Here is a 25,818-nt window from a genome sequence, read left to right on the forward strand (position 1 = left end):
GAGCACAATGCCCCTCACAAAGCTCTTCTCTGGAGCACCGCATAAGCTTCTTGCGGGCTTCGACGGAGACCACCACCAAGCCGTCTAGGAGGTGGCAACCTCCAAGAGTAACAAGTACCACTGGCTTGCAAGACGACTACCTAGTGCCACTCCATGCAACCTCACGATGCAATCGCACTAGAATCACTCACTCACTCAATCGGATGAACACTATCAAGTTTGAGTGAGTTAGAGGGCTCCCAAGCACTCTCAAGCATGGACACAAAGTCCCCCAAGGTGCTTAGCTCCAGCCATGGCCGAGACCACCTTCTATTTATAGCCCCACAGGATAAACTTGCTGTTACCCCTTCACTGGGCATTTTTTGGGATGATCGGATGCACCGGTCGAATCGACCAGACGCACCCTGCCAGCATCCGGTCGTGCTTTGCCGTCTACGTGTTGCTCTACATTCAACCGGAGCCACCCGATCTCAACGGTTAAGTTTCGACCGGACGCAGCACAATGATATGACCAGACGCTACTACGCCTGAGTCTGGTCGTTTCTAAAGAACTCTCCGAGCCTCTATTTTGCGACCGGATGCGTCCGCTCCTGCATGATCGGATGCAGCACCTGAGTTCGATCAATCTTCGACTGCCATGTGTCACTGCTATTCCTCACGCCACCACGTTAGCGTACGTCAGCATTGACCGGACACAGGCCTCCTGCGTCCGATCACTCTTCGCGTTAGCATCTGGTCATGAGACCAAGACCGCGCGCTCACTGCTGCTACTGATCGAACGCACTGGTCCTGCCGAGACCAGCGTCCGGTCACTCATAGTGACCTCCTATCGCATCCGTTTCTTCACCGAGTTGATCTACATCAACTCCAACTTCATCTCCTTTGTAATTGTGCCAACACCACCATGTGTATGTATGTTAGCATTTTCACAATCATTTTTAAAGGATTAGCCACTCAACTTGCCACGCCACTCGATCCTAGCGACGATGCAAAGTTAGATCACTCGAGTGGCACTAGATGACCGATATGCAAACAAGTTTGTCCCTCTTGATAGTACGACCAACTATTCTAAACCCGGTCATCAACTTCTCTACACACCTATGACCGGTGAAATAAAATACCCTAGGTTATACCTTTGTCTTGCGCATTTCATTCCATCTCCTCCAATGTCGATGCAACACATGCACCAACACGATCAACAATGATATGATCCGCTTCATATCATCACATGATCATATTGGTTCATCGATCTTGACTTCACTTGCTTTTCATCGTTGCCTTCATCCATCGGCGCCAAGTCTTGCTCAAGCTTCACCGTCACGCGGTCCATTGCTCTAAAGCCTCTGACTTGCCCTTCACTCTTGCAACTTGTCCATCAAGCCAAGTCATGTCTTGATCTTATCCATCTTGATCACATGACTCAATGTCATGTCTCATGTGCAATGAGCTCCTTCATCATCACATGTGTGAGCTTTGCAACATCTCCGAGCCATTTTTACCTTTATGGTATATGTTGCGCACACACATGTACTTGTAGACTAATCACCTGTGTATCTCACATAAACATAATTAGTCCACCTAGATTGTCACTCAATTACCAAAACCACGCAAGGACCTTTCAATCTCCTCCTTTTTGGTAATTGATGATAACTCTACAAAGATATGAAAATTAAGCTCTTTGGGATTCATGTTGCTTGCCCAAGCAATTTTACCATGTGTAAATGATTTTGAACAAGTACCACAAACCCAAAATGGTAGTATTAGCTCCCCCTACATATGTGCTAGAGTGTTTGGTTTGAAGCTCGCACATATACATAGATTAGAATTGTGGAAGAGTAATTACTACCAAATAATGCTAAGGTGTATAGAGTAAACCTTTGAAGTGTGATACCAATCGGAGTTGCACCTTTAAGTTCATCCTTAGCACCATGGTTAGTTAGATATCACTTGAAAATCAAAGCACTAAATATCTCATGAGATCCACATTAAAAGCAAGGTACTAGCATTACTTGATAAGCATACCAAGTGTCTAGACATCATTCTATGCATGCTAGTTTTCATTTCATCAATCAAATTCTACAACTAGCATACACCACACAAGCATGCATATTGAATTTAAAATCTTATGCAATGCAAGCAAGCACATGACTATGCACATATCAAATGCAACCAATCAAAGTTCATGAGCTTGATCCCCCTTCTTGTGTGCTTCTCTTGTCCAAGAATTATTGATCCATCTCTTTTCTTCAATGTTGCTCCCTCTTTATCCATGTCCATGTCCAACATCTACTTCTTTTCTTTAATGTCTCCTAAAGCTTTCATATCTTTGTACAATCTCTCCCCCTTTGTCATCAATTTCTTTAAAAGGTGTGCTTCTCATTGATGCAAATGTTTGCATTTGGGGTAGATGGTTGAGGTTTGAATCTTGCATTTTTATGGACATCACTTGATTGTTGGAATGACACCACTTGTAGATATCACTTGTAGAGCTTCTTGAGATACCACACATAGGATTTTTGACCATGATACCAATTTGTGGGACACCTCCCCCTATGTCATATCATGGGTCATCCATTTGCTAAACTTAAGCTCTTGTAGGTGAGAGATGCATTCTTCATTTGATGATCACTTAAAGTTGAGGATCACTTATGGAACCATCGTCTTGCATGATTGATACCACGTGAAAGAATTTTCTAGTATGGAACCACTTATTGGATTTATCAATAAAAGTCATTTCTTGAACCTTTGCTATCTTCATAAGTATCACTTATAGGATATCACTTGTGAGTTGATCTAGACATTACTTATGAATTCTTGATGAAATACTTGAGTCTAGATACCACTTCAAACAAACAAACTAGATATCCATTTGCATTATTGTCTTGTGCTTGTACTCTTGATATTTATTATGAGCTTCTAAGTTGACTTGAACTAAATTGATTTACCTAAGCTTCCAAGTCCGGTTTGTACCAATGACAAGCTTCTTCACACCTCTTGCAAGGGTTATCTTGTCAATGTTGTACTTGTCACTTGTTGGCAATCCAAATTAAAACAAGTACTTGGGTTTACTAGCTCATGAATAAATTCATATACTAACCACTAGATCAACTAATCATTCAAGCAATAGTGGTATGCTATGAATTTAAATATTTCATTTGTTATGCATGATCCTATGAAGCATGTACTATATGCACTAACCGCATACTAGTAAGGAATGAAATGATCATGCATATTACAATGATACCTTTGCTATATTGGAGTAGAGTATAGTCACATAGATTCCAATTCATTACTCCAATAGCAATGTGAAGTCCAATTATAAGCTTGGTGAAGACCAATAGATACCATTTTGAATTCCATTCTTCACCCATATAAAATGAATACCCTTATAATCAAGTGCACTTTCTTGTTGTGGTTGGCTTTCTTCATCTTTTTGGTCAATGCTTGCATGAGAGCATCAATGTGAGAGTACCATTCGAAATATCATGACTAGCTCTTTTTTGGGTGTTGCTTGCTTTTCTTGATCAACCCTTTTGATTGCTTCAATTAAGCATCTCAAATGTCCCTCGGATCACCACTTCCATGTTAGCCTTCCAAGTATCATACTTGGTTTACCTACTCATAGGCGGCAAGCCCCTACACTAGGGAGAAGTGACCTCTCTCCAAAGAACCATTCTTGATACCCACTTGAAATAACTTGAATGATTGATCCAAGTGATGGACTTAACTTTATGAGTAACCTTGATTCCTTCTTTAAGTCCCTTTTCTATCTACTTGTTTAAGTCATTTTCTTTCTACCAAATAATTTCTAATAGTCACTAGAACTTAAACTTTATCTCCATCTTAAGTTTGATCTTGATCTTCCAATTTGAGTACCAAATGTATGTAAAGTACACTCCACAATCAAATGATCTTGTACTCTTTGCTTGTCATGCTTCTAGATCATTTCAAAACTAAACTTAGGTGCCTCAATTACTTATAAACATGTTTCCAACTTGAGAACCTTTCAATCAAAGTGACTCCAAATAAATCTAATAACTGTCACTTTTCTGGCAGATTCTATACTCTTCAAAGAAAAATGCATATCTCCCAAAGTACTAATCTAAATACCACAAATTTTGGTGGAGATGTGCTTCACTAAGTTATTTAGTAGCTGTAAAAATTGAGCTTCATTTGACTTTTATATTACTACCAGATTTCAATTCTTCCACCACTATTACATGCTAAAAACTGTTGCACTATATCTGATAAGATCCACTCCAAAACTGAAGCATATCTTATCCAATTCTCATAAAATTTGTACAGCATCTTATACCATAAGTATAGAGCATGTACACCAATTTTTATACTAATCCAATAAGTTTTGATCACTCATACATGGCAAAGATCACAGCTAGCTTAGATTTTGCAATATAGGACATATTTTAACTATTGAGCTATACTTCATCAAATGTGAATCAAACTTGAAACTAACTTGTTTGAATACTTTCATAAGACATAAATCCATTCAATCCACTCATTAAAAGTCATCTCATGAATTTATCCAACATAAATCAATCCAAACTTGATTACTAAGCAATTATCCATTCAATCATCTTATAGCAAGCAACGTTGCATATTTATCCAATTCAATCAACTCATATGCGCCCAAATGAAATGATCAATAAAAGATAAACCTTGGTTAGCTCATGATCATTCAACTAGCAAGCTTCAACTCAATTATTTACAAGCCATCAAATATATCCAATGAATCACCAACAACTTGAATTATAGCACTTGTATGATGTAGCATATTTGGACTTCACTCAATTATCATAGCATTGGGTTTGGATATGCACTAGGCTTCATATCATGACTCAACATATGATGATCAATATGAAATTAATTGAATCAAGTCTTCAATGCCGATGGTACCTACAATCAATCATCTACTTTTTGATGGTACCCAAACAATTTTAGGTCCTCTCAAGTTAGGAGCCACATACTTAGGCAAAGCCTTAGTATGAGTAGCGGGATGTTTTGCAATAGTAACCATAGAGGTACCATTACCATCCTTCTTAAGCATAGAATCATCATCAATTGAAATAGGCTTAGGAGTGTTACCTAGGGGACATGAATGTGCCATGTGTCCCCTTTCCCGGCATGAGTAGTACTTTCTCTTTGATTGAGCCTTCTCTTCCTTGCTCATGTGGTGCTTCCCATTGTCTTGCCTCTCATGGATTGCTTAAGCCTTCTTCTCAAGCTTGGTAGGACACTTAGAGGCAAAGTGTCCCATATTTTCACACTTGAAGCACTTGATGTGAGCATAGACTTTCTTCTCATCTTCATTCTTGCTCATCATCTTGGCATCTTGAGTTTGCATTGGATGCCTTGCCTTTCCACCCCTTCTTATTTTCTTCTTCTTTGTCATCAAGTCACCACCATCTTCATGAGAGATCTTGACTTGCTATTGGGGTGTCTTCTCTTGCTCAACTTGTGGCTTTGGTTGAGGCTCTTCTAGTTGCTTCACCAATTGCTTGGTTGGGCATATTGAGGTAAGATGACTCCAAGTGCGGCACTTGAAGCACTTCACATGTTTGAGCCTCTCCTCTTCTTTTATCTTCTTGAGCTTCTCAATGTTAGGGCAACCATTTGCAAGGTGTCCCGCTTCATGACACCGGTAGCACATGGTATGAGAGAACTTTCTTTGTTGTAGCTTCTTTATCTTTCTTTCTCTCTTTCTTTCGCCCTTTGTCATCTCTTTTTTGAAGCCAAGGCCACACTTGTCACCATAGTTTCTTTGAGTCTTCAACATGTGCTCAAAGGTTACTTTTGAGTTGTAGCACCTCTCCAACTTGTTACTCAAATTCTTCACTTCGTTTTTGAGGTCATTGTTCTCCTTCAAAAGGTTAGTCTCACAAGACATAGAAGTAGAACAAGCATCTATATGTGAAGAGCATGGCATATCTAATAAATCATCACAAGAGGTGGATACATGCTTCTTGCCTACATCACAAGGGTTAGCAACATTTTGCAATTTATCATTTGATCCATATGACGAGCTCTCATTATTTTTGAGTTTCTTTGTAAACACTTTAATGAGAGAAGCATGTTGTTCTAATAATTCTTCATGAGATGCAAGTAGTGTCTCATGATTCAATTTTAGAACATCAAATAATTTCTTATGTTCTTCACAAGAGTTCTTTAGAAATGAGTTTTCATTTTCCAATTTCAATGTTTTAGCTTTCTCATTTTCTAAAGACATGGTCATGCTAGCAAGTGTTCTTATAAGCTCATCATATGAATCAACATGATCAACCACATTAACATTTGAAACCTTGGTGTCACCTTGTGATATGAAGCAATATGGTGTAGTTGGAGAGTTTGTAGTAGCATCACAATCATGGCTTGAGCATGAGCCATCATCACCATCAAGTGTGCATGGGGTAGGATCATCATGTACATCACTTAAGGCTTCACCGTCAATCTTGTCAAGTGAACTTGTAGTAGATCGATCATCATCATCACTTGACCATGAGGTGGAGCAATCTTCCACAGTCACCAAGTTGTGGTCATGCTCCTTGAACTTGCCATCATCCCATGTGGAGGAATCACCGAAGGTGCGCTTGATGGACTCCCATATCTCATGAGCGGTTCCCATGATGTTTACTTGCTTCATCAAATCAAAACTCAAAGCATCCATTAGAAAACAACAAGCATGTGCATCAAGTTCATAGAGAACTCTTTGAGCTTTGGTGATATTTCTATGATCCAAGACATGGGTGAGACCACTAGTGACAATCCACCAAAACTTAGGTCCCTTTGCACGAAAATGATCAAGCATGTGATTTTTGTAAAGTGTAAAGTTTGTGCCATAAAAAATGTATGCCTCACAAACATCTAGCCCACTAGACGCCATCCTCTCGGGTCGGTGAAGACCATAAATGAGAGGCCTAGCTCCGATACCACTTGTAAGGTCGAGATGGCAACTAGAGGGGGGTGAATAGTCATTTCTAAATCTAATCGCGTCGGCTAACCGAAACAAATGCGAAATTAAAACAATTCGGTCTAGTCAAGACTACACCCCTCTATCAAAGTTCACAAGCACCTTATAAGATCCTAGTTAGACAACAAAAGTGCCGGGCTAGCTTGAGCTCACCTATCCAATTCTAGGAGCAAGGTCACACAAACCTATGCCACTAGTATTTCAAGCAACGGGGGAGCTCCTACAGATGCTAGTAAGCAAAAGCACAAAGCCAACTAAGCTCACTAGCAATGCTCAATAACAAGGCAACTAATGCCAAATTAGAGAGTGCAAATACTTAGCTACACAAACTAAGCAATGTGACTAAAATAAGGTTACACAAACCAAATTAGCCATGCAAGGGAGCTACTTCTATGCTACACAAGCAAGAAGGTAACTAGTGAGCTACACAAGCTAACTAATTACAAGAGCAACTACACAAGCACAATGTATATAAAAATAATTACAAGCTTGTGTAAGGGGATTACAAACCAACGGGAAGAACAATGTTGACACGGTGATTTTCTCTGAGGTTCACATGCTTGCCAACACGCTACGTCCCCGTTGTGTCGACCGCTCACTTAGTGGCACAACGGCTAATTGGCATCACCCGCCAAGCCCGCATGTCGAGCACCGTAGAAACCTACTCCGAAAGTGAGGGTAGCTCAATGACACGCTCAGCTAGAGTTGCTCTTCACGGCTCCCGTGGGGCGAGCACAATGCCCCTCACAAAGCTCTTCTCTGGAGCACCGCACAAGCTTCTTGCGGGCTTCGACTGAGACCACCACCAAGCCATCTAGGAGGTGGCAACCTCCAAGAGTAACAAGCACCACCGGCTTGTAAGACAACCACCTAGTGCCACTCGATGCAACCTCACAATGCAATCGCACTAGAATCGCTCACTCACTTAATCGGATGAACACTATTAAGCTAGAGTGAGTTAGAGGGCTCCCAAGCACTCTCAAGCATGGACACAAAGTCCCCCAAGATGCTCAGCTCTAGCCATGGCCGAGACCACCTTCTATTTATAGCCCCACGGGCTAAACTAGCCGTTATCCCTTCACTAGGCATTTTTCAGGACGACCAGACGCACCCTACCAGTGTCCGATCGCGCTACGCCGTCCACGTGTCGCTCTGCGTTCAACCAGAGCCGCCCGATCTCAACGGTTAAGTTTCGACTAGACGTAGCACAATGATATGACCGGACGCTGCTACGCCATAGTCTGGTCATTTCTAGAGAGCTCCCCGAGCCTCTGTTTTGCGACCGGATGCATCCGCTCCTGCACGATCGGACGCAGCACCTGAGTTCGGTCATTCTCCGACTGCCATGCGTCACACTATTCCTCACGGCACCACTTCAGCGTATGTCAGCACTGATCGGATGCATGCCTTGAGCGTCCGGTCACTCTTTGCGCTAGGGTCCGGTCACAAGACCGAGACCGCGCGCTCACTGCTGCTACTAACCAGACTCGCCGGTCCTGCCGAGACTAGCGTCCGGTCACTCATAGTGACCTCCGTTTCGTCACCGAGTTGATCCGCATCAACTCCAACTTCATCTCTTTTGTAAATGTGCCAACACCACCATGTGTATGTGTGTTAGCATTTTCACAATCATTTTTCAAATGATTAGCCACTCAACTTGCCACGCCACTCGATCCTAGCGACGATGCAAAGTTAGATCACTCAAGTGGCACTAGATGACCGATATGCAAATAAGTTTGCCCCTCTTGATAGTATGGCCATCTATTCTAAACCCGGTCATCAACTTCTCTACACACCTATGACCAGTGAAATGAAATGCCCTAGGTTATACCTTTGCCTTACGCATTCCATTCCATCTCCTCCAATGTCGATGCAACAACACGATCAACAATGATATGATCCGCTTCATATCATCACATGATCATATTGGTTCATCGATCTTGACTTCACTTGCTTTTCACCGTTGTCTTTGTCCATTGGCGCCAAGTCTTGCTTAGGCTTCACCGCCACGCAGTCCATCGCTCCAAAGCCTCCGACGTGCCCTTCACTCTTGTAGCCGGTCTATCAAGCCAAGTCATGTCTTAATCTTCTCCAGCTTGATCACATGACTCAATGTCATGTCTCATGTGCAATGAGCTCCTTCATCATCACATGTCTGAGCTTTGCAACATCTCCGAGCCATTTCCACCTTCATGGCATATGTTGCTCACACACATGTACTTGTGGACTAATCACATGTGTATCTCACATAAACACAATTAGTCCACCTAGATTGTCACTCAATTACCAAAACCACACAATGACCTTTCAGAGGGCCAGCTTATAAGCCTTGTCGTTCCAAACGTAGCACTTTCGGGTTAACCCTTTTACACGAAGCGAGGACGAAAGTATAAGCGATGTGCTACGTGTATGCAAACCCATTCCATGTGTGGAGCTGAGCCATATAAACAGTTTTTGGACGCAGGCGTTACAGCTGTGGCGCTGGCTTCTTCCCCTCCCCCATCCCGCCGTGGCGAGCTCTGCGGCCATGGCGCCCCCGCCCCTCTGGCCCGGTCGCCTCTACTGCCGCCTGGACCCCTTACCACCCGACCACCTTCCCCGCTGCCTGGCTGGCCTGCCTCCCCCTGGCCGGCCCCTTCTATGCCCGCCAGAGCCAGGAAGAAGAGGGGGAGATACCGGAGAGAGAGGACGTAGGCGAGGCGCCCGTCGGAACCCAATCTCCTCCTTCCTCTCTGACGCAGATGCAAGCCCCTTCCTGTTCCGCTCCATCAGGCACGGGCGCGGGCGCGTGGGTCACACGAGCGCACGGCCGTCGCGTAATAAACTTTGCGTATCATTAATCCATACATTAAGGACACCTATGAACTTCTGCAAGTGAGTCGTCTTGTGTAATAATTAATGGATCATTAATCCATACATTAAGGACACCTATGAACTTCTGCAGGTGAGTCGTCATGTGTAATAATTAATGGATCGAAATTAATTATTGACCAAAAGATAACATCAAAGTGTATCCCGTTTCTTTGCCAACAAGAAGAAATTTTATATTCCATCGAACATTTTAGATGAAGCACAATACAGATAATGGAAATCCATGATCTTTATATTTATAAATGTATAACCCAACAAGAGATGACCCACTCGTTTAGCTTGAACTTTTTGACCGTATAACCACCGTGTCGGTCCTTTTTGTCGATGTTTTTGACAACTAGCACAGGCCAATAATGGCAAGCACTCCGATCAAAAAAATAAAATAAAATAATGGCAAGCACTAAGAACAATCCCTAACTATTCCAATTTCCAAATGACAAGAGAATACTGACTACTAGTATGTATGACATTCATCTTCTTTAATTAAAGTCCAGTTCCAATAAAACAACATTTCATACAAAGATTCACATGATTAGTGTTTATCCGGGATATTTGTATATAGTTACACAAACTCTTTGTTCACTGGTACATACGCAAAATCGCCTGCATAGTTCAATCCTGCAGTGGCTAAGCCTGGTGCAGTCACGAGAATCGAGTGGAACTTGAGGCGTTGTTTGGCGGGATTATGTGCTTCCCTCAACTGCTGCCGCGAAAATGCATCCCAAACATGGCCAAGGAGTCCTGTAAGTATCATGCCATTATCCACCTTAATAATTCTACTGTTCAATGCAGCATATTCTGAGTAACATAATAATAAACCCAAAAGCGTTCACTTTGTTCTCCATGTTTCTCTGTGCCTCTGTGGTTCTGATTAATTGACCTGTCATTGCCAATAATTCATTTCCCCATTCAGCCATTCGGCCTGTTCGTTGGTTGATTTCTAGGCTGGTGTTGGTTTGTTGTAAGAGGAAAACACTGTTGGCTGGCTGGTTTGGGCTGGCTGAAACCCAACAAGCGAACAGGCTGATTGTTATCAGCATACTAAAATCTATCAGCCAGCTTCCTACTGTCAAACAGTCACCCATAATTTTAATGGGTTATACAACAAACCTTGAGCAAAAACCACTCGAAAATAATGCTCAAGTACTCAAGAGAGCAGAAAAAAGAAAGTAAAAAGATATATTTAACATCCAAAACATAAAACTGGAACATGTTATTTGTTTTCTTGCAGAAAATGACAAACACCAGAGACTAGGAAAAAAACATTCACGACACGATATTTATCAGCTGCAAGCACCTCGATAGTTTAGTACTAGATACCATATCTGTTTCCAAAATGCGAGGACTGGCCTACGTACACTGCTGAGTCAAATGCACATCAATTATTAACCCGCAGAGCTTTCCTTGACTGTATCAAACGTCTTGTATCACAAGTTTATATTACGACAATGACCCACCCACAACATGATCCCTACTAGGCTTCGGGGGGTGTAGTGGAAGCGATGCTAGCTCGAGCTGGCGCTAGTAGGCCTTCATTGTCATTGATGTCCTCGAGCATCTTGTCTTCTTCCACAGATTTATCAGGCGCACCCACCACAGCCTGAAGCCGCCAAATGCCACGATGCTTCTTCTTTGCATGTTCTTGGAACTCCCCCAGGTATTTCATGGTAGCCCTCCTCTCCCATGATGAGTTCCACCTCTTCCTGTCGAGCTGAGCCAAGCCATTCTGCTGACAAGCAAATAATTAAATAGACTAGAAATAATGCAGTACATTAGTAGCCACTGTACTCTATTATTGTTAGCTAAATGCATTATCAATATCAATTGAGAACAAAATATAGGTACCGTGTTTTTCAACCAATCAATGGGAAAAGTGAGAATACCATACCTCTAGCATTGCAGCACTGATGCTGCATTCAGCATCTTCATCATACATGCTCACAATAAGTACTTCTCCAGTTCCTTGTCCTTCTAGCTTCGCTCCCACACTGCCACGCTCTTCGACTGTTGCCTTGAACTCTCCCTCATTATCAAGCAAGAGCATTCTTAGATACGCTGCAGCTTTTTCACCAAGGTCATCCGTTATGTCAGGAACTACAACGAATGCAAGACTGCACAGCTTGGCTAGTGGAGGAATCACGGAAATAGAAAATTTCGCAGGCGCAGGTCTCAAGTGGCTGTAAGTAACTATCTCTTGGTTTCCATAATCAATATAAAACACCTCGAACTCCCTCTCTGTGGGATCCTGATGTTCACTCACAATCTGCGCAGAACAGGAAATTATGAGTGTATATTCACAATTTGACATACGGACAGGAGTCTAAGGAAAAAAGAGAAGATAAAGATTTAGGATTTTTCCTAGAGATGTAAAGTTGCAGACCAAAAAACCTTGAGCAAAGAATATATAAATATAAGATATATAACATTGGGTTTCATCATACCATGGCTCTGTTCCAAGAATTGTCGAGGCTGAACTGGGCTAAAACCACATCTCCCTTTGTTGGATTAAATGGAATATCATTTGATGGATCTTTAACTTTAGAAGTGTTTGACTTTTCAGCAGATTGAACTTCACCTTTCATAGTATTTAGGTGATCTTTAAACAAACTAGACCATCTAACAGGAAGAGGATGAACCACATGATTATGTGGCTTTACTTTAACTTCCAAAGTATCCGGTTGAGTATTTATTGTTTGATCTTGATTTTCCAACGTATCAGAGGTATCTTTAGAAGTTTCTGATATTTCATTGAATTTCAGAGATGCAAGCTGTTGTTGGATGTTGTCCACGCGACGGTCACCAACTATATGGGCATAGAACTTTCCACCACCAAGGACTTCAGTTACAATAACCTGAAAAGAACATGAAGCAAAAGTTAATTAGAACATTTGTATTGTGCATGTTTTCATGTTACAGCAAAAAAAAAAAAGTAGACAAACATTGAAAGTCTCTTTTCCATTTTGTTCAGTCATGGATCCTTGGCGAATGTCTTCTAGTTCATTGTAATTCTCCCACACCTGGAAAGCAAGAGTGCTATAATTAACTGAACATTTACATGTTCTCTATCTATTATAAAAACAGAAATACATCACCTTCAGTTTCTTCTGCTTTGCGTTTTTTTCTGCCTCGATGAGATTTTGAGCATATGGATTCCTGTCGAGTCCAAATGAACTAAGTCTGGCTAGGCCAACTTGAAGAAGAACAGAAGCCATATTGGTCTTGGACTCCCATAAGGAACCTAAGAATGTTCCATTCTTGTCCACTGCTTCAATCTCAATCTGCACAAGCACGTGCACTCAACATCCTTTAGAGAAATGCATAGCCAAGAATATGAACAGAGCGAAGAGAAAAATGTAAATAGAAGTAAATGAACGTAATGAACAAGAAGCTGCAAATAGACAATCAAATGAAAAAGGAAATAGGAAATAATGTACCTCCACATCACGTTGGAGTATCCTTCTTCTCATCAAGCTAATGGCATCATCTGAGTAGGGTTCGTTTTTACCAGGGCACCGGACACAAGAGAATGAAAAGGCAATGGTGCTTGTCTCATGAGGTATTGTTAGTTTGAAGCGGTGGCCACTAAAAATGTAGTCAACAACAGCAGAATGCTTTTTGTTTCGCTGCAACAAATGGAAAAACTCTCTCGCCTTCTTTGCAGGAACCTAGAAAATGAAGTTGGATTAAATAAATGATCTGAGGCAAGAAACAACAACAAAAAAAACTTTTCTAGCAAGAGAAAAATCCTAACTGTTGTCAAATCATTCATGTGAGTCACAGGATAATCCTTTTTGGAGTGATATCCTTTCTTTGCTTTTTCAGCATGTGAATAGGCCCCCAGGAGTGCATCATAGTGGTGTGACCTCTCCTCGTAGTCCCGATGTCGTGTGATATCAGCAAATCCTCGCGAGAGCAGGAGCACAGCCACATTGGCTCCAAGCGGGTAGCTAGAGCTATTAGGGGAAGGAGAACCAGTTCCATCAACCAGCGAGGGTAGGAAGACGGATCCATAATCTAAAACTCTGGTGCCAACTTGGTTGGTTTTGTCAGTGACAACTTGTCCATTTGCAATGTTGATTCTCCTAGAATACTCCATTGAGACATGAACCTGAACGTTTAAAGACTGAAGGAGTCAGATCATGAGATCAAATTTTAAATTTTAAAGAATAAAAATTATATGTTCTTTTTTCAGTTTATCAGTAACAAGTAGTATATTGTTTTAAAAAGAACAATACATTTCCCATACCTGTTTACCAATTAGTCGTGTGCGCAAGAATTCCTTGGCTGCACGAGCAAAATGTTCAATAGTTTCACTCTCTCCAGAAGGATGAACCAACTTAGGAGCTCTTATGCTAGAAAGATTTACTCGGCGTTCTGCCAAAGGACTTCCACAAGGCGCAATATCATCAGCAACAATTACACAGTACCCATTCACCACCTCTATGACCTGTAGTGATATTAATCCAAACCATATTAGTATAAATGATAGTGCATGGCCAATTAAATAGAACCTATGCAATCTTATTACAACCATGGAATGTAAGATTTTCCAAAAAGATTATATAATTTGTTAATAATTTTTAAAATAACAGAGATGAATCTTCAAATCATGTGCATTAACAGAAGTTGATGTTCCCATAAAAAAAACAATTGTATTATATTTAAACTACCCTATGTAATTCCAAAATAAAAGAACTGCGTACTTTTGGTCACACCCACTCATCCAGTACCATATTTGATCGATGCACTTGACCAAAGGTTACAAACATGCAGGCGCTCAGCATGTTACCCTCATTGCTACTCATTCCCCATAATTGATAAGAGGAAGACCACATTAAGCCACAATTTAGCAGCCGCCCCTTCAGTTCAATCTGTGCACATATACAGTAGTAGGATCCAATTTTCTGCGCAACTTTACTAACACAAAACAACAAATACTGGTGCTGGTTTGTGTGCATTAAATTAAATTACACTACATTAAATCATCTTATCAACATACAAATATGGGTGCCCAAAACATTGTGCAGCCATCATTCACCCTGTTCACTTGATCGTATCAGCCATGCTTATCAGCCATGATACAATGTTTTTTTCTTACAACAAAACAACATCAGCCGGTTTATAAGCCACAGAAACGATCAAGCAAACATGCTGATTGTGACTGCTGTTGCACTACCAGCCTCAAGCACTCTTACATAGCCTACACTGCGGCCCTACATGTTAAACAAGGCAAAAGATTTGAATTTGCTACTTTTTTACACATACATAGAAAATCAATCAACAACATAAAGTGTTCTTGAATATGGACCTCCTGATGCAATTTTCACAATAAAACATATACAATTGACTAATTAATTGTTGGTCAAAACTTGTCAAGCTTGAGTTCATTGCATCAGAATATGGCTTAGATTTACGATGGAAGTAGTATTTGTTTCTAGGGCCATAAACCTTCAACGTATGCAATTAATGTTTCCCCTTCTAATGCAAAACAATTAGTGCTACTTCTATTTAAATGAACATGATGGAAAAGGAAATATTTTCTATTTAAAAGAACATGAATAGTTGTAAATGAACTAACTTTTCCCGTGAATTTCTGGTTGTGTATGGGTCTTGTATTTGTAGCAGGTGGCCGAAATCCAGTCCATATCCTTAGCTGTTCCTTCTTAGCCTGAATATCTGCATTCTTTAGCTTTTTTTTTGTTTCAGCCCCAAGCATGTTCGCACTCCATTCCATATACTTTGCAAACCCCTGTATGAAAAAGTGATAGGAGGTGCTCGACGGTAAGTTAAATTTAATAAGAAATAACTAATGTAGCAATATTTTATTGGTGAAAGGATAAGCAATAATCCTTACATTTTCTATAAGCTCAAGTGCTAAGTCCTTATCAGTATTTCCATCACAATAATACACTGAAGCAAACATGTTATCAAAACTGTCTGTGCCCCTCAATATAATCCGTACCTACATAGAATGTGAATATATAGGAATTATATTATTCAGAAGGTAGTATTAAACTCTGAATTGTAATAACTTAATGTTAATAGTGAACAAAGCAAACTTACTTCTCTGTTCAGAACTCTTGTCTCGGTGAAGTGTTTGGCCTCTCTACCGAACCTATCTGGTGGAATTTCAGAATAAGTAGATGATGATGGTACGAGCTTCTGTTCTGCTGCCATAGGTACTTGAGCTGTTATTGTACTGTTCACATCAACATCTCCAGTAGCTCCAGCTTGAGAAGCCATACTTGGAATGAATGCTCGTCTTCCCATAGATGGAGCCTATGATATGAGTCCGACAAACATTTTTTGTTAAAAAATGTTCAATTCAACACTACGGGAAACAGTGACTTTGCCGAGTGCCCCAGGCACTCGGTGAAGCCCCAAATACACTTGGCAAAGACTTTGCCGAGCGTAACACTCGGCGACTAGCACTCGGCGAATTTTTCACCAGCAAACAGATGTTTGCCGAGTGTTAAATATCGGGCACTCGGCAAAGGGTTTGCCGAGTGTCAAAAAACACTCGGCGAAGTTAAACCCTCGGCGAAAAGGGGGTTAACGGCGTCCATGGTAACGGAAAGAGTAAAAAGACAACAGACAACAAGAATAATGTTACCTGAACTCCAGCAATATAAACCTGAACGAAATGAAAACTAGGAAGCAAGTAAACTCGGATGGTGCTACCATCACGGACTTGCTCGACAATAGCCTCCAAGGCCTTCCCTTTCATTTGATCAAAAAAACCCTTTACTTCAGAAGGGTTGGTCGATGATGGCAGAATTCTAGTTGAAGCCTCTATGATGCCATGTTCCTAGATAAACAACCAATAAGATATACATTTTATGATCACAACGCAACCAACAAGCGTGTGCTCTAATGCATGTTAACTAGACGTTTGGTAATTAAATCTCATATACTAACCTTACTCCAACAACCTAAACCTTGATCTTTAGCCTTTTCCTCCAATCTTAGCAATTCTGTCGTATATGGATTGTTGTCACCCTTACGACGACCTTGCTCTTTTACCTGGTCAACCAGAATAGCATTTGGAATTAGATGATACATAAAATAGAATATGAGAAAATCATAAAAGCAATAGAGAGTGAAAGATCATCTCACCTTGGCAAACCCGTTGGCAACTACAAGGTATGCAATGTTTTTGTCACCAAGATAAATTGTTCCATACTCACGGCCTGGAGCAGTAGAGTCCACTTTAAACAAAACATCCTGCTTTCAGTTTTAGCTCATATTAGCTATCAAAAGCATCAGATGCTATGCAAAAGCAGAGCTCATGAGAGTATCAGAGTATATATATATGTATGTGTATATATAAAACATGTGGAGTGACCTTTCCGATGCAGAGTTTCCTCAAAAACTCCCTACTTTCCCAAGCAAATGGCTCGTCTGTTCCATAGCGACGTGCCTAATGCAATCATCAAATCAGTATTAGGGCACCACACATGTGAAATCTGGATATGCGGATGTACATGAGATCTTACCAGCCTTGTAGCGATGATGCCCGACAAGGTGAGTGACTTCTCAGGTGGGACTGCATCCCCTGGTACACTGTCCATTATTAACAGGGTGTCACCAGAAGGCACAGCCTTGACCTTCCCCCTCTTCCAGCCTGAGGATGCCACGGCTGAAGCAGCCATTCCCTGCAACCAAGAACGAACCAGATGATTAGAGTACATATGAGCAGTAAACCAATCAGAGCATGTGGGGGCGCAAATAAAACAGGAAGTGTGTGCGAAGGTTAGTGCTGTGCCATTGTAGAACCGGCCTGCTGGGAAAGAAGCCCAGCAGCAGCAACTGTGACAAAACCAGCTGATGGCATGCGATTAGTGGAAGCTGAGAGGCTATATACCATGATAGAATAAGAATTTGAATGTGGGAGAGAGTACGTCTTAACTGAATTTTTAGTGTTAACTAGACCAAGTCAACATAGAGCCATGGCACTCCCCAGTCCCCACACACACCCTAACCCCCTCCACCCTAATAAAATACAATTGTACAGAACACCATCTAACACACCATCACACACAAAAATTACCAATATTTTTTTCCAGACCGACACCAGTAGCTTCATCTGACCCAGAAGATTTCTTTTATTAGCCTGGAAGGGGGAGGGGACATGCACATGCATGCAATATATACGAAATTATACTTATATAAGTCAATATATGCTTCAAGTTTCATGAGATCTACTATAGTAAGTTTAGAATTGCCTGCGTGTGCACAGAGACTGCGAGCTCCGCCACATCAAAATCAAAACTTTGCTAGGGCTTGCCTCATAGATAGGTTTGCTAGATTCTACTCGTTCACCCAAAACTGTGCGTGCAGTCCAAAAACCATGGGAAAGAAACCGTTCCTCGCCACCTGCTTCTTCCTCGTGCTTCGGCATCTCCACGCCCAGGCCCAGCTCGACTCAGGCTGGAGCACGTTGCTGGCCGCGGCGATGCAGACCAGCTGGGTGACGACGGTGGCGCGCTGCCGCAGCAGGTCGTTCTTGACAACCAGGTGCGCTCCCCGTGCTCGTCCCTTCCATTCCAACGTCAGCTTCATGGCAGGCGACGTGCACACGGAAGCCGCGTCCCTGTCCCTCCTGTCGAGCCGATCCCGCCGCGAGCATCAGCGCCGGAGCCTAATCCAGTAAGAGCAAGAAGCAAGCCAGCATAGCAAGCAACCGGTGCTCCTCCGCTGATCAGATGGATCGCTGGGTCGGTTGCGGTTCGTCGCTCCGTGGATCACCCACCCCCATCTTTACACAAGATCCAAAGGAATCTAGGCAGAAAACGAGATAATTCCACTCCAAAACCTATCGATCTACCAACACACTCAGAATTAACCACAAGCAACGGACGACGCATACATCAGCGTTCAGCGAGGCCTTGGGATGGCGAGGGGCAGATCGATCCATCCCGGGACGAAGTACGTACCTCCGGCGCTTCTGCGAGATAGCGAGCGAGAGCTCACCCTCCGGTAGCTAGGGCCGAGGAAGAACGAGACGCGAGGGGGACGGAGGCGGCTGAGTGAAATTGGAGCGATCGGCTTTGCCGGCCTATTTGTAGGGGCAGCGGGTTTGGCCTTGTTGGTGGCCGGATTGCGGCACTGGTGTGGCTTAATTTATCGTGTCCTTTTCGGCTTGTTCGGCCGATGTAGCATATATAGCAGGTCTCTTTTTTCTCTCTCTCGTCAAAACTGTAGACCTAAAAAAGACTATAGAGTAACGATCTACTCGGTGGTACCAAATCTCGCTCCTGCTCATGTATCCACATCAAATACGAATCATTCTTTATTCGTAGCTCACGTGTCCACATCCTATCCGGTTCCAATACGAAGACCGGGTCCATATGTTCATGTCTAATGCGAAATCTGCATAGCTCACGCGTTTGTGTCCGAGTAACGAGGTTCAGTCAAAAAAAATTATGACCCAGTGCAACACATAGACATATATCTAGTATTAAAATATATCCATAATCCTATCTGGTGGGTATATGGAGATCTATTTGAAACGTACTTAATCCTATATCTTGTGGGTACCTGGAGATTTTAAACGTACTCGATCGTATCAAGCAAGGAGTGACAATATGTAATCTGAAACGAAATCATGTTAATTAATTGAAAGAATTTATATGGCCCTTCTTGCATATATAGTTGTAATATATTGCGGAGAAAACGTTGGACGAAAGAGTGTGCGAACAGCTCTAATTAACTGCATACTTGCATGCGCCTATAAGCTCTAATGAGATTGACATTAATAATTGAGTAAAATAAGGAAGTGTCATTTAGGTCCATCAACTTTTAAACTGTATTTTTAGGTTCCTAAACTTTTTAAGTGATTTATCGCAGGTTCATACCCCTTTGTTTATATTTTTATTTTACAAAAACCTCCCTCTATTTCGTTTCCTTTCACATGGTTGCCCCTTTTCATCTTCTGATGGCACGGGTAGTGCGAGCCGAGCGCCGAGGTGGACTCTGGTACCACCGCGGTGGCATGGGCGGGAAGCTGCCGTCATCTAGGTACAAGGGCGTGGGCAGGAAGTTGCCGCAGCCCAACGGACAGTGAGGCCGACACCGCGTGCCTATGACATCGCGGCGCAGTGGTTCCGCAGCCACAAGGCACAACGCGGTCACCAGCCCGCTCGGCCGAACTTTTTACTATTTAGCCCTTTTTTCGAAAGTTTCTCTCAAATAGACCCCTGGCGGAAACAATTACAGAAATGGACCCTTTGCTCGGCGCCAGAGTGACTGGCGCCGAGCTCGGCGCCACGGTCACTGGCGCCGAGGTCCTGAGCACGGGAAAATGGCCTGCCAGGAGCTCGGCGTCAGAGTGACTGGCGTCGAGCTCGGCGCCATAGTAAATGGCGCCGAGACACCTGCATTTAACCCAGCCTGCACTTCTTCCCCGAGCTGACTTTTGGCTAAGTCCCTAAATTTACCGTGAGATGGATATATAAAATTTTGGCTAGGTCTTTAAATTACCAAACGTATGGTTAGCAAGCAGAACAGAAGGGTCGATTGGATCGATTGATGCGCGAGCAGAACAGAAGGGTTGACCTTGCCCTTTGGAGGCCTACGTTTGGAGAGGCCGATGGTTAGCAAGCACATCAAACACCCTAAATTTACCGTGAGATGGATATATAAAATTTTAGCCAAAATTTTATATATCCATCTCACGGTAAATTTAGGGACTTAGCCAAAAGTCAGCTCGGGGAAGAAGTGCAGGCTGGGTTAAATGCAGGTGTCTCGGCGCCATTTACTATGGCGCCGAGCTCGACGCCAGTCACTCTGACGCCGAGCTCCTGGCAGGCCATTTTCCCGTGCTCAGGACCTCGGCGCCAGTGACCGTGGCGCCGAGCTCGGCGCCAGTCACTCTGGCGCCGAGCCAATGATCAATTTCTGGAATTGTTTCCACCAGGGATCTATTTGAGAGAAACTTTCGAAAAAATGGCCAAATAGTAAAAAATTCGGCCCGCTCGGGGATGCCGATCCGGATGCCGCCGTGGAGCTCCGGTTCCTGGCATCCTGTTCCAGAACCGAGGTTGTTGACATGCTGCACAAGCGCGCCGCCCCGAGGCAGCGCCTCCCGTCGGCGTCCAAGACAGTGCTGGTGGTTGCAGCCTCGCCACGTCTTGCTACGAGCACGTGCGTGCTAAATTGAGACGGTGGCGCATCGTTAGACCAAGATGAGGCGTTCAGAGGATGGAAGGGGTAACTGTGTGAAAGAAAAAACAAACATAGGGATGTTTTTGTAAAATATAAATATAAACAAAGGGATATGGACCTACGTTGAACCACTTAAAAAGTTTAAGTACAAAAAAAAATTACAGTTTAAGAGTTGATGGACTTAGATAACACATCACCAAAAATTAAATGGACCTACGATACATTTAACTCTTAACAATTTATGACAAAGAACAATATCTATATCGCAAATGCTTGCACATGGTCTTCCGTCCCGTCTGGACTCGTGCCTTCTTGGGCCCACGCAAAGGACAGGCCCAACAGCACCTCTACATCTCTTCAATCTCTGAAAAATTTCCCACTCGCACTCACATCGGCGTCGTAGCATCACCGCGCATACGCTCACCCCACTGCGGCCCCCTTTCCCCACCGCATGCCCTTCCCTCCACCGCGCCGCATCCCATCGTCGGTCGCGCCGCACCGCATCTCCCGCGAGTGGATGGCGCTGGACGACTACGGCCGAGCAGTAGTGACGCTGGAGAAGTTGCGCCGACGGGCGCGAGCCTGGGTAGTGAGTAGGCGCGGGAAAATCGCAGGAGGAGCGATGGGTCGATGTCTGACAATGGAGGTGTACATTGGGCCAACATCTCCCTGCCCTGAGCTTGCTGGCTAGCGTAGTTCCCCACCAGGTAGGCCATGGCCGTCGGTGACACCGTGTTTCAAGTGTTACAAGCGTTCCAGATTTATGTTTCAAGTGATTGATCTGAAGGTTGCAGAAGATCTGAGATGTTGCATATGTTGCAATGACAATATATCCATTTGCAACAGTATGTTTTCAGTGTTTTAGGCGTTTCAGACGTATGTTTCAAGTGTTTTATCTAGCCGTTGCAAAAGCAGATCTGGGTGTTGCATATGCATGCATGCTGCAAGAGTATGTTTCAAGCGTTTCAGGTGTTTCATACGTATATTGCAAGTGTTTCATATGGATGTCGCATATGTTTGCAAGGACTATCAGGTGTTTTATAAGTGTTTCAGACGTATGTTGTATGTGTTTCAGCGGTTTTGAACATATGTTGCAAGTGCTTCACCTAGATGTTGCAAATGCAAATATGGTGTTGCACATGTTGCAACGAGACCCATGTAAGCGGAGGGGGACGGAGGCAGGGGCGCGTGTGGGTCCTAAGCACGTGATGCGGAGGTGATTGGAGGCAGGAGCGAGTGGGAAGCAGATGGGGCGCGAGCGTCCGGATGGGGAGGCTTGGTGCTTCCGCGTGCGTGCGGACACGCTGAAAGGTCCTTGTTTGGTTTTGGTAATTGAGTGACAACCTAGATGGACTAATTGTGTTTATGTGAGATACACAGGTGATTAGTCCACAGGTACATGTGTGTGAGCAACATATGCCATGAAGGTGAAGATGGCTTGGAAATGTTGCAAAGCTCACACATGTGATGATGAAGGAGCGTAAATGCACATGAGACATGACATTGAGTCATGTGATCAAGGTGGAGAAGATCAAGACAAGACTTGGCTTGATGGACCGGTTGCAAGCGTGAAGGGCAAGTCGAAGGCTTTGGAGTGATGGACCGCGTGGCGGTGAAGCTTGAGCAAGACTTGGCGCCGATGGACGATGGCAACGATGAAGAGCAAGTAGAGTCAAGATCGATGAACCAATATGATCATGTGATGATATGAAGTGGATCATATCATTGTTGATCATGTTGGTGCATGTGTTGCATCGACATTGAAGAAGATGGAATGGAATGCGCAAGGCAAAGGTATAACCTAGGGCATTTTATTTCACCGGTCATAGGTGTGTAGAGAAGTTTATGACCGGGTTTAGGATAGATGGCCGTACTATTAAGAGAGGCAAACTTGTTTGCATATCGGTCATCTAGTGCCACTCGAGTGATCTAACTTTGCATTGTCGCTAGGATCGAGTGGCGTGGCAAGTTGAGTGGCTAACATCCTTTGGGAAAATGATTGTGAAAATGCTAACACACATACACATGGTGGTGTACACTTGGTGGTGTTGGCACATTTACAAAGGAGGTGGTGTTTGCAGATTCGGCGCTTTCGGGAAAATGGAATGCCTATTTTCTATTGCGCCGGATGCAAGTTCTTGTGGTTAGCACATTGGAGCAAGGGTGAAGAAGTTTGAAGTGAAAACGAGTTGGTCGCAAAGATGCTGGCGTCGGTCAACTAACCAGACGCTGAATCTGAATGCACCGGACGCTGGTAGGCTGCGTCCGGTCAGGCTGACGTACGATGACGCAGAAGCTGGAGTGTGACCGGACGCTGGCTGCGTCCGATCAAGTGTGACCGGACGCGTCCGGTCGAGGTCGGTACCTTACTGGAAACGACCGGACGCTGGGGGTTCAGCGTCCGGTCAGTTGAAAGCTGCTGCGTCCGGTCAAGTCAAGTGATCGTTGGAACCGGGACACGTGGCCGTCTGCGGGCGACCGGACGCTAAGGTCCAGTGTCCGGTCAACACGACCGGAGCGTCCGGTCGGCCCGACCGTTGCCCAGTGAAGGGGTAACGGCTAGTTTAGCCCTTGGGGCTATAAATAGAAGTGGCCTTCGGCCATGACTGGTGTGGAGCACCTCAAGGGACTTAGTGTCCATGCTTGTGAGTGCTTGGGAGCCCTCTATCACACATATACTTGATAGTGATCATTCGATTGTGTGAGTGAGCGATTCTAGTGCGATTGCATCGTGAGGTTGCATCGAGTGGCACTAGGTGATCGAGTTGCAAGCCGGTGGTGCTTGTTACTCTTGGAGGTTGCCACCTCCTAGACGGCTTGTTGGTGGTCTCCGTCGAAGCGCGCAAGAAGCTTGTGCGGCGCTCCGGAGAAGTGCTTGTGAGGGGCATTGTACTCGCCCCGCGGGAGTCGCGAAGAACAACTTTAGTAAAGCGTGTCATTGAGCTACCCTCACTCAAGGGGTAGGTTCTTGCGGCGCCCGACGTGCGGGCTTAGCGGGTGATGCTAATTAGCCGCCGAACCACCAAGCGAGCGGTCGACACAACGGGGACTAACGTGTTGGCAAACACGTGAACCTCGGGAGAAAAATCATCGTGTCAACCTTGTTTTTCCCGTTGGTTTGCATCCTCATTACACAAGCTTGCATTTACTTTTATACATATTAAGCTTGTGTAGTTGCTTTTGAAATTAGATAGCTTGTGTAGCTTGCTTATTACCTTCTTGCTTGTGTAGCATAGAAGTAGCTTCCTTGCGTGGCTAATTTGGTTTTAGTAACCTTGTTAGTCACATTGCTTAGTTTGTATAGCTAAGTATTTGCGCTCTCTAATTAGACATTGGTTGCCTTGTTATTGAGCATTGCTAGTGAGCCTCGTTAGCTTTGTGCTTTTGCTTACTAGCATGTGTAGGAGCTCTCTTGTTGCTTAAAATACTAGTGGCATAGGTTTATGTAACCTTGCTCTTAGAATTGTTTAGGAGAGCTCTAGCTAGCCCGATACTTTGGTTGCATAATTAGTATCTTTGCAAGGTGCTAGTAAACATATATAGTGGGGTATAGTCTTGGCTAGACCGATAGTTTTAATTCCGCATTTGTATCGGTTAGCCGACGCGATTAAGTTTTAGAAAAGACTATTCACCCCCCTCTAGTCGTCATCTCGACCCTTCACACGCGTGAAATGGAGCAGCAGGCGCCAGTGTCCGAACGCGAGCATCCGTTAAGACGTCCAGACGCTAGCCATACCGTATTTATGTCTACACCTACATAATAATATTAAAGTGCCAAAATTTCTCCTCATTTGTGGCGTGTAGCCAACCGTAAAGCCACTCTCTTTGCCTTCACGTGATACACTCAGTGGGTGTTTAGTTGGATGAAATTTGGGAATTCGGCTACTATAGCAATTTCATTTTTATTTGGCAATTAGTGTTCAATCATGGATTAATTAGGCTCAAAACGTTCGTCTCGCAATTTTTCAACCAAACTGTGCAATTAGTTTTTTTTTCGTCTACATTTAATGCTCTATACACGTATCGTAAGATTCGATGTGATAAATACTATAGCACTTTTTGGAAAAAGTTTTTGGAACTAAACATGAGCTCATGCTCGTTCGCGAGTCCGTATCCTTCCCAAATTCTGTGTTGTATTCAATCTTCGTCCGCTACAACTCCACCAGACAAAAAAGCTTGCATGGCCGGCCTCAACCAACACGCGCTCTGTCGTCAGGGCCTTCCGCCTGCACGTGCTCTCCATCCTGCAGCCTTCTCCACTTGTTATAGCTCCTCCGTCTCTGTATCTTCTGCGGGGCCTCATGTACTGCGACGAGCCCGCTATGGAGTGGCGCGATGTCCGCTGCGGCGGGCGGTGGCGGGGGGCCTATGAGCGCTCCTGCGATGCGTCTACACGGACGGCGACGGGCCTACGAGCACTCCGGCGATAGGTCTCACTGGTACAGAACAAGCTGTACTTCCGATTGAGAAACCCCTTCAGTCCGATTTTTCAACCACGAGCATGAATTCGGGACTAAAGGGCCCCCTCTCCTTTAGTCCCGGTTTCTCGCCCGGAACTAAAGATCCACCTTTAGTCCCGGTTGGTAATACCAAGCGGGGCTAAAAAGACCTCCTGACCTGACCACATGGGTCGGCTAAAGGTTTTCTTTTTTTTCGTTTCTATTTTCAATTGATGATTCGTTTTGGTTTTCGATACATCGATCATTGGCTGATGAGCTGCCACCAGGCAAAGACAAAACACATGATGCAAGGGATCGATAGAAACTCTGCAAAGCATATTTTGCTACAACCTTTTG

At 43.8% G+C, this 25,818-nt stretch overlaps 1 protein-coding gene across 1 annotated transcript; it reads right to left on the reverse strand.

Moving 5' to 3' along the window:
- Positions 1–11,086: 11,086 nt before the first annotated feature.
- LOC136498191 (ribonuclease TUDOR 2-like) lies at positions 11,087–18,850 on the reverse strand. Its single transcript, XM_066494145.1, has 17 exons — positions 18,793–18,850; positions 17,353–17,511; positions 17,202–17,276; positions 16,973–17,080; positions 16,775–16,879; positions 16,470–16,664; positions 15,920–16,135; positions 15,711–15,818; positions 15,435–15,605; positions 14,103–14,303; positions 13,608–13,964; positions 13,291–13,521; positions 12,949–13,134; positions 12,796–12,873; positions 12,298–12,708; positions 11,745–12,119; positions 11,087–11,582 (listed from the first exon to the last, which is right to left on the reverse strand). Exons 2-17 carry the CDS (start codon positions 17,506–17,508, stop codon positions 11,331–11,333), a joined length of 3,225 nt encoding a protein of 1,074 aa, XP_066350242.1. The 5' UTR covers positions 17,509–17,511; positions 18,793–18,850; the 3' UTR covers positions 11,087–11,330.
- Between the last annotated feature and the right edge of the window lie 6,968 nt (positions 18,851–25,818).

Source organism: Miscanthus floridulus, chromosome 12 (genome assembly GCF_019320115.1).
Source record: "Miscanthus floridulus cultivar M001 chromosome 12, ASM1932011v1, whole genome shotgun sequence".
Lineage (NCBI taxonomy): Eukaryota > Viridiplantae > Streptophyta > Magnoliopsida > Poales > Poaceae > Miscanthus > Miscanthus floridulus.